This window comes from Eumetopias jubatus, unplaced genomic scaffold (genome assembly GCF_037043125.1).
Source record: "Eumetopias jubatus isolate StellerSeaLion01/CBP00866 unplaced genomic scaffold, mEumJub1_p1.0 scaffold_16, whole genome shotgun sequence".
Taxonomy (NCBI): domain Eukaryota; kingdom Metazoa; phylum Chordata; class Mammalia; order Carnivora; family Otariidae; genus Eumetopias; species Eumetopias jubatus.
This window is the reverse complement of record NW_028274822.1, coordinates 80,315,778-80,329,315: the sequence shown is the minus strand read 5'-3', so window position 1 is coordinate 80,329,315 and position 13,538 is coordinate 80,315,778. Positions and strand designations below refer to the sequence as shown.

At 59.9% G+C, this 13,538-nt stretch overlaps 1 protein-coding gene across 3 annotated transcripts in view; it reads right to left on the bottom strand.

The window, feature by feature from the left end:
* Positions 1–1,853: 1,853 nt before the first annotated feature.
* TESC (tescalcin) overlaps positions 1,854–13,538 on the bottom strand; it is a 45,912-nt gene continuing 34,227 nt past the window's right edge. Inside the window, exons 4-8 of one of the 3 annotated variants that reach the window (XM_088019485.1) lie at positions 9,641–9,786; positions 7,864–7,925; positions 7,654–7,761; positions 4,180–4,227; positions 1,854–2,122 (exon numbers count right to left, since the gene is read on the bottom strand). In XM_088019485.1, the coding sequence (XP_087875611.1) occupies positions 2,045–2,122; positions 4,180–4,227; positions 7,654–7,761; positions 7,864–7,925; positions 9,641–9,786 (442 nt within the window). In that variant the 3' untranslated portion in view covers positions 1,854–2,044. The remainder of the gene's footprint in view (positions 2,123–4,179; positions 4,228–7,653; positions 7,762–7,863; positions 7,926–9,640; positions 9,787–13,538) is intronic. The other 2 variants (XM_028116543.2, XM_088019486.1) reach the window with 2 other exon arrangements.

Below are 13,538 nucleotides of genomic sequence, written 5' to 3'. Positions count from 1 at the left end.
CGGACGTGGTGAGTAGCTCTCATTCTAATTAGCTGTTTAGGTAAGCCGTGACCCTCAGTGGTCTGAGCACATGAAAACGTCTGATGTATGCCCACGGGGGATGCACATATGCCCCTATCTCCCAAACTAAAACTCAGGCCACAGAGGCTGATGGAAGATTCATTATTTATACAAAACGCTTTACACTAACGAACTGCCTTTGTGGAGGAGCACAACATCAAAGCAAACTGGGAGAGTCCCAGAAGATCCAGGCCTATGGTGGCCACACCAGCGGTCCTACTGCTCAAAGGCAGAGGGGGTCCCCGTCCAGCTTGCCAGGGCTGGGGAAGGGCAGGAGGGCCGCCTCCGCGAGGCTGCAGGGGGCTCCCCCAGCAGGGATGCTGCTGACAGAGCGCCGGATTCCACGCACCAGGCCATCCCACTGGCAGCCGGGAAACCGAGGGCGTCAGCAGGACGATCCCCAAGCAGCCAGGGCGGACAGGGGCCCCGCGTCCCGCTCCAGGAAACTGACTGGCTGGCTGCTTCCCAGTTCCTTGGCCCACCTGATGGCGGACACCTGGAGGGGAGGAAGCCGAGGCCTCTGCCTTCGCCCCCACCTACCGCTCTGGAAATGGCAAAACACTTGAGGAAGTGCTAGTCTAAGCAGCAGAGGTCTGGAAGTGACTTCAGACACTCTCTACTTCCGCACAGATGGGGCTACGCTGCTGGACAGCCGTCCGCCCTGACCTGGGGGTAGTGGAGGCCAGCATCCCTCAGGCCCCGGGGTCCAGGGGGCAGTCCTGCTACGCGCAGACTACCAACAGGATGCCAGCAAGGGTCCGCTCTCACCTCCAAGGTCCTAAATGAGGAGCGTTTGCCAAACCCCCACCGCCACGGTGCACCAGCCTCGGGACTTCTGCCCCAAACACGATCACACTTCCCTTCACCCCGCCTCACTGCCTGGTTCCAGCTTCTCACTTAAATCCTCAGCACTGCAGTTGCATCCGCATGAACGGCCCCAGAAAGATGTCGAAGAAATGGGCTGACCTGAGTGCCTCCGGGAAGGGCAAGCCAGGGCCTGGCGAGCCCAGGATCAAGGCCGCGTGGGGTGCCCTCCTGCACCTTTCACGTTCTGAACCCTGACGCACACCTAGTAACAAAGCCGTGGAAATGCAGAATGCCAATAACAGCGGTTGTCAGTTACCACAACTTTCTTGGGAGGCTAGAGAGGAAACTCCCGGTGAGTGTGGATGGAAGGAACCAAGCGAGGAGGCCTGGAATGCCACCAGCAGTGACCGACCATGGTGACCACAGCCACGCTGGCCCCACTGAGCGCCGACTCCGAGCATTTAGCCCAAGCCAGCCTCTGCTGACCCACTGGACACAGCCCCCAACCAGGTGGACAACCTTCACTTCCCTGCCCCCAGCATAGCCTGCCCCTGAATCAGAAGGTGACTAGAGCTTTGGGAGCGACTGACCTGGAACAGTCACCTCCCCTGCTGCCACCACCACTGGGGTCTGCCCCACGCTGGGCCCGGGAGGGCGTCGGCAGCCAGGCCTCCTCAGGCACGTCACCACAGGTCCCCCTTGTCCTCTCCTCCGGCCCAGACGCTCGGGTCACGACACCGCAGGAGCCTCGCCACCCGCATCCCGGCCACCACGGAGCGGGGAGCTGCCGTGCCTCGCCCGACTGCCCAGCACTCGTGCAGCGAAAAGAGTGAACACTTCACCCAAATTAAACCAGAAAAAGCAGGAGAAACCGTCCTCTCTGCCAAACCAGCCTTTGGAAACTAGCCGCTGCCTGCTCCTTTTCAGCCTTGTGCCACCAAGTGGCCAGACCACCAAGTGGCCGTGGGAAACAGACAGGAGCCACGTTCATTAACAAACCAACCGCTTTCTTTTTTTATTAGAGATAAAAACAGCGAAGTTCCACATACCACACCCTAGGGAAAACGAGACAGCGGAGGACTGGGGACTATTTACAAGAGCCATAGCCGAAGGACACCTGCGGCCTCGGGCCCCGTGGGAGGCTGCGGGCACAGCGCGGCTTCGGGGGGCAGGCGGGTCAGTGGCAGAGGGCGATGGTTTCCATGTTAAGGAAGCGCACGTGCATCTTGGTCTCGATGTCTATCCCCTGCCAGATCTGCAACGGACAGAGCACTGTGAGCGTGTGTTCCCACCACCGCCCGGCCCGGGGCCTCACCCGGGTCCCCCGACCCGCCCTCCCCGCCACCAGGGCAGGTGAAAACCAGAGGGCTGGCTTCAAGACCGTGAGCTGAGCGAGGAAGAGAAACTTCCCTCTGCCTTTCGGCAGGTTAATTTGGCTCTGACATTTGGATCCCTTCTGATATTGTCACAGCAAGTTATTACTAAGAACGGAATCCAAGCTCTCGGCTCCAAGTCATTTCAATCCCACCCACCCCACTTTGGGCTGATTTTCATGCAGATTCCTTAACCCCATTAAACCTCCTCTTCATCAGTACAATGCCGAGACCACCACCTGCGCTGCCCACGTAAGTCACGCAACGCTGGGGGCTCAAACGGAATCATCCGCGGGAACATTTTGTAAGCTATTAAGTACTGTGCAACTGCCAAGTTTTATTAAGCCATCTTCCTTAATTAAAAGGTCACAGCAGTTTGGTCTTTCTAACGTCCCTGGGATAGGTCACCCTGTTCTACACACACAAGCTTATGCCCGGGAAGGATAATTTCTGCCCACAGATGCCCATTGCCTCATACCTACCTGGTCCTGGTTCTGCCGTTACAGTCCCTCCCGGCCTGGGCCCCGGGGGACACCTCGAGGCCGCCCGATCCTATCTGCCACACTACAGACCCCCCCGCCAACTCCCAGGACTACACTTGCCAGCTCCTTGGCCACTCAGGGCCCGAGAGGGCCACAGATGGAGAAATGGCTGGCCGCGGTGGGCATGACTTGTCTCCCTACTTGTGTGACAAGTTCAAACCCTCGGGCTGTCACCTGCAGCATTTCCAGGGACAGTCACCAGGCTGTGAGCAGGCTCAATCAGAGCCCTGTCGGCACCCACGCTTGCCACTGTCACACGCCCACCGTTCCCCCAGCTACTTTGTGGTCTCCTGCACCTGCTCTGGGTGCTGTGGGGTCTGGTGAGGGTGCAGAGCGATCAGGTCCGGCTCCCGGGGAGCAGCTCCAACCCTCATTCCCAGGGAAGCTACCTGGGCACCCAGGGTGCTTTCTGCTAAATGCTGGGTGGCAGCAGAGGCACTGGTGAGGCTCAGGGGAGCGGAAGGGCTAGCTGGTCAGGAAAGGCCCCCGTGGTGTGGGGACAGGCTTGGGGAACACCGGAGCCATGGGGCGGCGGATAGGGGAAGCCTTCTGGGGAAGAAGCGGGCTCTCTCGGGCTTCTTTGCCCGTCCAGGCCTGGTGTGTGAGGACAGAGGAGGCTGTCCACCTAGACCCAAAAGCTTCTGCTGCCTGCCCCCTCCCTTGCAGAGCTCACTGCTGACCGGCCAGGTTAGCCCTGCAGCCTGGGAGGAGCGCCCATCTGAGCTGCCCCTGGGCTCCGTGGGGCTGTGACCACCCAAGTCCTGGCCGGGCTCCAGGCCCAGGCCCGTCCGCTCCCTCAGGTCGGTCAGAGGCTGGTATGGCACACTGGACCAGAGCCTCTGGGTCCTGTTCCCCCGACTTCTGTCCTTCCTCTAATTCCAGAATGAGCCTGGCCGACCCACTGTCAAGGTACGCACGCAGTGCCAGAGGGCAGAGTGGGCTCGCCTCCCTCCGCTGGGTATGTACCCATCAGTGCAGTGAGGGGTCTTGGTTCCTAACCTCAGAGCACGTTTGGGACAGCAGAGGCCTGGTGCCCACCTGTGGGGGCTGGAAGACTGGGCGGCTATAGCCAAGGCACAGGAAAAGCAAGCAACAAAACCCCACACACCTGGTATTCATATAGGCATAGAATACTCCAGAAACTGGTTCCAACCGTCAATAGCGATGCTTATGACAAAGGCGACCAGGGACTCGTAGGAGACAGACAGGTTTTGTTGGAACCCTTTTGGACTGCTTCAAGTGCCCTGGCCACAGGTGAACCTTACTCCTCCAATAAAAGTAAGTAAAACATGTGTTTTAAAGGTCACGCCCAGGCATGACCCCTTTCCGCAGAGATGCGGGTCTCTTCCTGATCAGCGGACACCCCTCAAGCCCCACCTCTCCTCCTAGACACCCACCTTCAGGAAGTCATCGAAGGTGATCCCCTCATATACCTGGTCAGGCTCCTGGGAACAGAGCACATGCAGAGTGAGCGGCTTCCGCCAGGAGACCCCTCTCCCTCCCCAGGACACAGATGGTGGGGCCCCTTTAGTCACGAGAAGAGCGGGGTCCCTCCAGACTGCTGCATCCGGCTTGAGGCCATCACCCTGAACTCCAACGTCCCCTTTGTTGGCGTGACAGCAGGATAGAAGGAGGGTGCGGGCTAACCAGGGCCCCACCCGAGCCCCCCAGGGGGGAACCCGGTGGATGAGGGCGTAAAGGAAGTGGGTGGGCACAGAGGCACAGACTCCCCTTCCCCTCAGCCACCAATGGACACCTCCTGCCATTTCCTGGTCCTACCTCAGTGTACCCGCCCTGACCCTCTGAGCTCACTGACCACTGGGGCAGGGGTGGGGGGGGTGGGAGGGCTGGCTTCTGCGGCCCACCCCTCGTGCCCACTGAGTCACCATGATAAGGGCCACCTGCCGGGCCTCTCCCCCAGCCGGTCATGGTCAGTGCCAGTCTCCATCTGCGTCTGTCCCGCTCTGGGCACACCCAGACCTCATGAGGCCAGAGGTGGGGCTCCTGGCCCTTGTGCTGCTATCTCGGGCTCTGGCACCGCCAAGCCTCCCCCAACCTCACCCCCGCCTGCAGCACCCTTTGTGACAGTGACAACCCGGCCGCCATCCGTGTCCATCCACGGAAGACAAGCTAAATAAATCCTGGTCATCTGTGCTACCGATTACTAAGCAGCCATTAAGAAGGGGTCGACCTCTATGTGTGGATGCGGAAAAGTCTCCAAGATCCAGAGTGGACAGAAACACGGAGGAAGGTGGCAGCAGCTCCTACGCTGCTAACCGGACAGCCACCGTCCACCCTGTGGAGGGGGTGGGGGGAGGGCCGTACGGAGAAGACGAGAAGGGATCTGTTCAATTCCGGTTTGTGTAAATCAGAAATAAAAGACATACACGTATACGCCAGTGAGTATTGAAAGATAAGCCCCAGGAGATCGTACACCTCTCCGGAGTTGTCCTGCTGTCTACTGAAGGAAACAGCGGGCACCCTGGGTGTCTGCCGCCTGGATCCTGCCCTTACTCCCATTTTAGAGACAAGGCCACTGAGGCTCACGGAGGCCAGGCCACTGGTCTAGCTGGGAGGAGCCCAGCGGGCTCCAAGCATCTGATTGGATTCCTCACCCTTTGGGGTTTCCTAACACTTGTTTTTCGTCCAGAAAACTAATCTATATATACTTTCAAATCTTATAAATGCAACCCGTTCTCCAGTTTCCCGGGCCTGTCCCCTGGGGCTCCCTGCTCTTCCCGCCCAGGGGCACGGGGAGAGGTGGATGCCCCAGGGACCCGGGGTTGCCTTGAGAGAGAGAGCAGCCGAGGAGAGCTAATTACAGACGGGGCTCCACAGCCCGAGAGCAGGATGGGAGGGTGGGCGTGCGTGGAGGGAGGCAGGGGTGGGTGGGGGCAGCCCCCCACCCCCCCAGCTGAGACCCCCGGCCTAGCAGCCCCATCCTCAAGCCATGGGTCCTTCCAGAGAAAGACACTCTGGAAAGCCAGCACTGCTCCAGTCAAGAGCCGGCTCTGGAAGCCCACTGGCGCCCCGGTGGCAGCTCGGGCGGGCCCGTTAAGCGTCCTCAGAGGCCGCACGGTACTGAGCCGCGTGGCCGGCCCTCGTCCTGCACGCGGGTGTGAGCGCCCACAGCTCATGTATCTGACCGATGTTTGCAGGAGAAAATATTTTAAGAGCACACCGAGGACCCGTAAATAAATGAAAGACACTCGGGGCACACACCCGGAGAGCAGATATCGGCTCTAAAATGCCTCCGCCCCTGAGGTTTGTGCAGCTTATGCAGGTCAGCAGCTATCAGCCGCCAACTATTTTACTGCAGCAAATTAAGAAAACTGTCACCAGTTGAAAGTGGAGCGGGATGGGGAGCCATTTAAAGGAGGAGAGTGTCATTAAATCAAACGGGAATTTGGCTCGACAACAGGGCACGGATCCCTGCGCTCCCCACTGAGGTCACCAGCTCTCCGTGCCGCAGGCAATTTGCTGAGTGGGGTGGTTTCCCAGAAGCCTCCCCCGGGGTCTGAGAGGCAGACAGATAAAACACAGGCCAATACAATGACCGCAATGACCACAGCCCCCACCCCCGGGGAGCAGGCCCCGCGATGGCAGGCTTGGAGCACAAACAGCAGGTTCCGGCAGGAAGACACCCCTCCACTCAGGCCCTGGTGAGCCCAAAGCCACAGGTGTCTGGAGCCACGGCCACATGAAATACACAGGTGTGAAGAGGCGATGGCCTCAGTGGGACCAGCCGAAACCCTCAGCGAACAAAGTCACAGAGAGGGTTGGGTGCCTGTCCTCGGGGTCCTGGGGCTCAAAGCCACCGTGTCAGGGGCTAGCCAGCCCGGACCCAGCCCTACAAGAGTGAGTCCACCAGGCAGAGTAAGGATCGCTGCCCCTGGATTCCAGAAAGTTCCTTATGTCCTTGGTTTCCCCACCAGGAACACGAGACTACAAACCTACGAAACAGTGCACGGGGTGTCCCTAGGATGATGTGTGCACAGACCGTGCAGCTGCCCTCGGGGGACAGGAGCGTAGCGGGGGCGGGGGGCGCCCGGCCTGCCTGGGGCGTATCTGCACGTGCCCCCACAGCCCGACAACCCAGCGCGTGCTTGCTGGTAGCCCCTGCTCACTCGGTCACCGCGCAGCACCCCCTCTGTGGACCAGCTACGTCTGTGCCCCTCTCGTTACTGGTTCTTCCCCGGGGACGAACCCGTTCCCCCGCCAGGGACACCTGGCCGTGTCTGGAGACGTCCTCGGTTGTCACAACCGGGAGGGAGTGACTGGCATCCAGTGGGTGGAGGCCAGGGACGCGGCTAAACAGGACTGTCCCCACCACGGACGGCTGTCCCGCCCCACGAGTCACCAGCACCAGGGGGAGCAGCCCTGCTCTAACCGGTCCACAGTCCTGAGAGATGCCCCAGCCAGCTCGACACCAGCATGACCCGACGAGCCTCCAGGGGTGTCCAGCACCCGTGCAGAGACCCCGATGCTCAGCCCGGCCGCCGGCCCTCGGCAGCAACGTGGAGCCTCCACGGCCACCCACCTCTGGCCCACGCATCCCTCCTGGGGGCCGGTGGGGGGCTCCCCTCCACAGGCGCCGGCCCTGAGCCCCACTCCTCCATCTTGTCGACGCACGTCACCACTCCCAGGTCTGCGCCGGGGCCCCAGACGAAGGAGCCCAGAGGGGAGCCCCTGCTGACCCTGTCCGTCCCCAGGCCGGAAATCCCCTCCCAGCCACTGTCCTAGATTGACGACAGTGTGGCGAGCCGATGGCCTGGGGGTCTCCCCTCATGGCCTTCCAGAAGCCAGCCGGGCAAGGCGGGGCAGGGGTTGGTCGGGGGCAGGGGGTCGGGGGTTCCAGGGACACGGCTCACCATCTGCCCCACACACACGCTGGCTGCCTCCATCATGGCCCCGTCGGCGATGGAGCGGGCCGACTCCTTCTCGATGTGCGGGTTTCCGGAGAGCAGCTCCTCCACCACCTGCCAGGCGAGGTAGACACACGGTGACCTCGGGCCTCCATCCGGGCCGGGGGCGGGGAGGGGCCAGGAGCCCTGGCCGGCGGGCGGAGGAGCATACTTTACATTTCGATATTCTTCCAGGGTGATGCGGCCGTCGCTGTCCGAGTCATACATGTGGAACAGAACTGGGGGCGACAGGGGGGGGGGGGGCTCGGTCAGACGAGCCGGGAGGGGAGCCCTGCATCCCCCTGCTTCCCCAACCTTCTTGCTCAAAATGAGCGAAAGACATCCATAATGTAGGGGTCAAGGGCAAAGGCCGTGGGGTCAGACTGCCTACTTCCTGGTGGGTGACCTCAGGCAAATGACCTAACTTCTCTGAGCCTCAGCTTTCCCATCTGTCAGATGGGAATAACAACAACAGCATCTACTTCTGGGTGCTGCACGGGCTCAGGGAACCACAGAGCTGGTGGATCAAGACCAAGGATCCCTGCACACTCTGAGCACAGAGGGGACACTGATGCAAAGACAGAGCAATGTTATTTCAAATTGTCATTCTCAGGGCACCTGGCTGAGCCCCACATTGTGTACAGAGATTACTTAAATTTTTTTGTTTTTTTGGTTTTTTTTTTTAATGAAGCATCATTCCTCAAAGACCCAAGCAGGCAGCTCTCATCGGCAGGTCATGGACCCCACTGCCAACATTCTGGCCTCCGGCCGGTCTGAGCCAGCCCCCCGTGGGCACAGGGGAGGGACACCAGCACCTCCTCTGGTTAGTCCACTTTGTGTCATTCGCTTTGCCCCTTGATGGACATCACTCTGCATCGGGCAGCCCAGGAAGAGGCCAAGAGCGGAAGAGAAGGCAGCCCCTCCGGCCCAGCAGCTCAGCCTGCAGCTCACCAAGTCCCCCACACTGCCACTGATCCAGCATGGACCGGACACCCCGGGCAACGTGCGGCAAACATCTTCACGTCTCATCCACACGTGACCCCACGAGGCGAGGCTGCCCTGAGCCCATTTCACACACAGACTATACTATGGAAGCACAGAGAAGTTAACATGTTTGCCCACGGCCGCCCCATTAAGGGAAGGGAAACTGGGAGCCCCCACGACCTCTGACCTGGCCCTCAGAGCAGGTGGGACGCTGGGCCGACACTGGGCTGCCCCCCTGGTCCGGAGCACCAGAGGGGGGCCTCTGGGGCCCCCAGCCCGGAGAGTTCCCACCAGCCCTCACATACGCATTCCAGAGCTAAATACGGCCCAGTCCCCATGTTTACTTGTTTCCCCTAACAAGCCTGGGCCTCCCGGTGGCCTACGGTGGGATGTCAGGAGTCCTGGGAAAGTCTGCACGGAGCAGGGACATGTGACGCAGGCCACCCTGGGACCCCATGCTGCTGGCCAGCCCGGACCACAACCAAGCAGGCTCCAGAGCCCAGGGGGGCTCTGCCAGAACAGATCAGCCAGAGGCCTGTCTGGTGAACTTGGCGTCTGAGGCAGCTCAAGGACGAGGGAAGAAACAGGTTCACGGAGCTCCTCCCAGGTGCCAAGGGCGCGCGCTGCCTGGGTGACCTCACTGAGCCGCAGAACCAGCGTGTGTTCACAATCAGCACCCCGTGTCCCGGTTCAAGGTCACATGGCTGCTCAGCAGAAGGGGCCCGATGGGAGCCCAGGTCTGTCTGAACCAAGGGCCTTGCTCTTTTCACATCCCCTGAGAACTCCAGCCGCCACGGCACAACCTGGGGGGAGAGACACCCCCCGGGGGCCTCCGTGGGTGCTGTCAACTGGGACGGACCTCCCAAAGGACGTGGGTTGGCATCCCCCGGCCCTCCCCCCCACACTCGCCCACCCGCCGGCTGCAGGGGCGCGGGGAGACCCAGGGAGACGCGGCCCGGCCCCAACGCACACGCACATCTCAACTTCTCTTTCCGGCAGAGCTGCACCTGCTCCTCGTCCATGGTGGTGTCGATGGGCCGGAAGTAGGACATGATGGTCAGGAAATCCTCAAAGTTGATCTCGTCAGCCAGGCCGCTGGACCCCTTGCGCAGGTTCCTACGGGAGGAGAGAGGAACACGTCGGCAGCGCATGAACCCGGATCCCGTCCCTTCGCCTGCGATGCTTTGGGGAACGCAGCCCTTCTGGGCCCACGCGTCGCCCGTGATGGCCGTCTCAGCCTTGGGTTCCGTTTCCCAGCAACCTGCTTGCAGGGGCGCCAGGGCGGGACGGGGGTGCCCCCGGAGGTTTAGCCCAAGCCCAGTGCTGCCATCCCAGAGCTCACCGCACGGGGGGCCGGGGCGAGAGCACAACCACGCTGCTGTTGGTGAGGGCTCACACGTGGGGAAACCAAGGCACCGAGCAATGCAGTAACTCATCGAGCCACCTCTCTTGACCCTTTCCTTCGGATCTGAAGCTGGCCAACCGTTGTCCATGGCCCAACCCCCGCCTGCCGCTTATTTTTGTCCAGTCCATGGAAGAAGAAGGGGTTTTAGGTTTTTAAATAGTTGAAAAAATGTTTGGGGGGAGAAAAAACCCCAAAGTAATAATAGCATCTCATGACAAAATTTCACAAAAATTACATGAAATTCAAATGTCAATGTCTTTAAATAAAGTTTTATTGGCACACGGCCACACCCATTCATTTACCCGGCGTCTGTGGCTGTTTTCATGCCACCACGGCAGAGCGGAGCTGCTGTCACAGACTCTACATGGCCCATGAAGCCTAAAATATTTACTCTGTGGCCTTTTACAGAAAAAGTTAGCCGACTCCTGCTCTCTATCAAGCTGTTTGCAATTCCGGTAGTGATCAGCTCGGTAGTGCTGAGTCACTGGTTTACTGTCAAAGTACAAAGTTTACTGATAACTTCAGATCTTTTAATAAGTCAAGGCAGGCTCGAGGTTGTCCCTAGCAATGTGCTTTGCAGAAGGTGCCAGCAAGAGCCCACGTTCCAGGCGGGGCTCCAGCAGGGTCTGCCTCGTGGCTGCATGGTGCCTGGCGGCAGACAGCAGGGGCTCAGCAAGCGAGCAGCTTTCATTCCTTTTGCAAAGATGCCCAGTTTAGAGCAATCTTTTTCATCCTTAATTTTCTAATGATTCTGTAAGGAACGGAGCCCTTGGAGGTGGGGAAGGACCCTGCTCACCCTGCCCTCCATCCACAGTCCAGGTCCTAAAGGATCTTAGGAAGCAAGGCTGACCCTGGTCTTTCTTGAGAGGAAAATTCTGTCTCTGGGACACACTCCAAAGTCCTCCCCCCACCACTTCAGGACTTCCGGGACAAGAAGCAAAGGATGTGGGGACACCTGGGTGGCTCAGTCGGTTAAGCATCTGCTTTCAGCTCAGGTCGTGATCCCAGGGTCCTGGTTTCAAGCCCCACATCGGGCTCCCTGCTCAGCGGGGAGCCTGCTTCTCCCTCTGCCTGCAGCTCCCCACTGCTTGTGCGCTCACGAGTGCACGCGCGCTCGCTCTCTCTCTCATACAAATAAAGAAATAAAATCTTTAAAAAAAAAAAAGTGAAGGATGGAGAAGAGTGTACAACAGCCTCTTAGCTGCAGGCCCCAAGCTGTTCTGGGGCAAGGCTGGGGGAGTCCTTCCTAAATCTTCCCCTCTTCAGAGATTTCCAGGCTGCCTGCCCACTCACGCACCTGCCACGGCCTACCTCAGCCTCCACCATCCCCAGCGGGACCAGAGGGAGCTTTGCAAAATGCAAATCGCACCCTACTGCTCCCCAGCTCCAAGCCCTCCCGAGGCTTCAAATCTCAGGGTAAGCCTCAATCCCTCCCCCTGCTCCCCCAGGCCCCAGAAGGTGGGTGTTGGTCTCACCATCCACCCCAGGCCAGCACACCCCCTCCTGTCACCCTCCACTCCTCAGGGGCCCCCAGAGGTTTGGTTCGACATCCACCTTCTGGACACTCAGCATTCCCTGACCGATTAACATCCCTCCCCGCCCCCTTGCAGGCAGCACTGCACCTGCCCAGTCCTCTGATGGCTGTCAGACCCTCCAGGTAAGTGGGTGGGGGGGTATCTCTCCTGCCTCTGACTGGCCGCCCCCAAATCCAGTGGTTGCTTGTGTGGGCCCTGCCTTCCTGTCCCCTAGCCAGAGGCCACAGCTCCAGCCTCAGGCCCACACCCCACCCCCCAGGCAGAGGCTCATGGACAGGAGCCCAGCAGACACCTGAATGCCACCCCGTGAGCTGAGAAAACAGTTCCTGGAGCCGTGCCCAGTTCCCAAGGGTGACAGATGAAAGCCAAGCTGCGACCCGGGGTCAGATTTGTTTTAAGAAATAATTACATACAAAGGCACAGATTTTGCATTTGAACAGTATGCACCTGTATAACCCACGCCCCAGTCAGGACCCAGAACATTCTCATCTACACCAGGAGCGCCCTCTCTCCAGTCTGAACACATTCCCTGCTAGGGCAGGGGGAGGCTCAGGGGACCAGCCTGCTAGGCCCCAGGAAGCAGCTGGTACCAGCAGGGCCACCCTAGCTCACCTCAGGCTGTGGGAGCCACCGGCCCCCCCAGCTGTGCCCCACAGAAGGCTGCGTCCCCGATGCCTGGCCAGCTTCCCAAGGGGCCAGATCTGCGCAGAGCCTTTTGGAAACAAGCCTCACGGACACGTACAGGCAGGTGTGGGCCCATGAGGCAAAAAGAGCATTCCAACCCCATCTTCACCACAGACTGTGTGCCGTCCTTCTGGCAAATGTGACAATCGTCCGTGCAGACTCCTCTGGTACCGGCTGCTCACCTCCAACCCCAGGCCCATCCTTCCCTCTGTCCTCCCTGCTTCCCTCCCAGGTGTCACAGGGCTGCCTGCTGCCCTCCATCTCCCCTCAGCAGCCCTGCCTCCAGCCTGGGGGACCACAGTACACCCCTCCCGGCCTCCGTCCCCCACAGCTCACCGGCAGCCAGAGTCTGCGATCCCCACCCTGCCTTAAACCTTACGTCAGCGCCCCCCGCTGCTCCTCCCAGGTTGAGGTCAAGAGCCCTCTTGCTGGTCAAGGGGATGCACGGTGCAGCCCTGCCCTCCCTACACCTCTCATCTCGCATAGCCTCTCCATGCTCTGGCCAGACCTCCTTTCTGCCACCCACACTTGCTCTACTTTCTTATGCCACAGGGCCTTTGCACATGCAGTTCGGGCCTCCCAGAACACCTTTTCTCTCGGCTTTGCCTTGTTAACTCTTGGTCAGCCTCTCAGGCCTTGCCCTACAGGCAGGCGTCTGCATCCTTCAGGGCAGCTGAGGACACCTACCCTTACCCACGACCAGGGGAGGTTCAGGGAGTCTCAGCTTCTTGCTTAGGGCCACACAGCCCTGGCAGAACCAGAGCTGAGTGGCTCAGACTCACAAACTTGAAACCCCTCTGGGAAGTCACCACCCATCTTCTGGCCACAGCACGCCTGTTCCCTTCCTTCCTCTTTCTGCCAATTCTCCCAGTTTCTCAGCCATCTCTGTAGACATGGGGGGCAGGCCTAGGGCCCTGGCAGCCTGGGGAGGGCGTATGGCCACCCAACTCTTGATAGAGCCTCAGACACAGCAAGTCTCCATGCAGTCACACAAGTCTTTCAACTCCAACAACGCTGGACATTTGAGGGCATGAGCTCTGGTTGGAGCCTCAGCTCTGGGACACTGTACCACCGCCTGTGCCTCAGTTTCTCTGCACGTCAGGGTGACAAGCAGAATGACAGCCAACTCCTTAGTGCACATTGTCCCAGTGCACCCTCAGCAACCCTGAGAGGCAGACGCTATTGTGACCTTCATTTTCCAGATACGGAAACTGAGGTAGCCTCCAAGACGGCGCCCAACGATT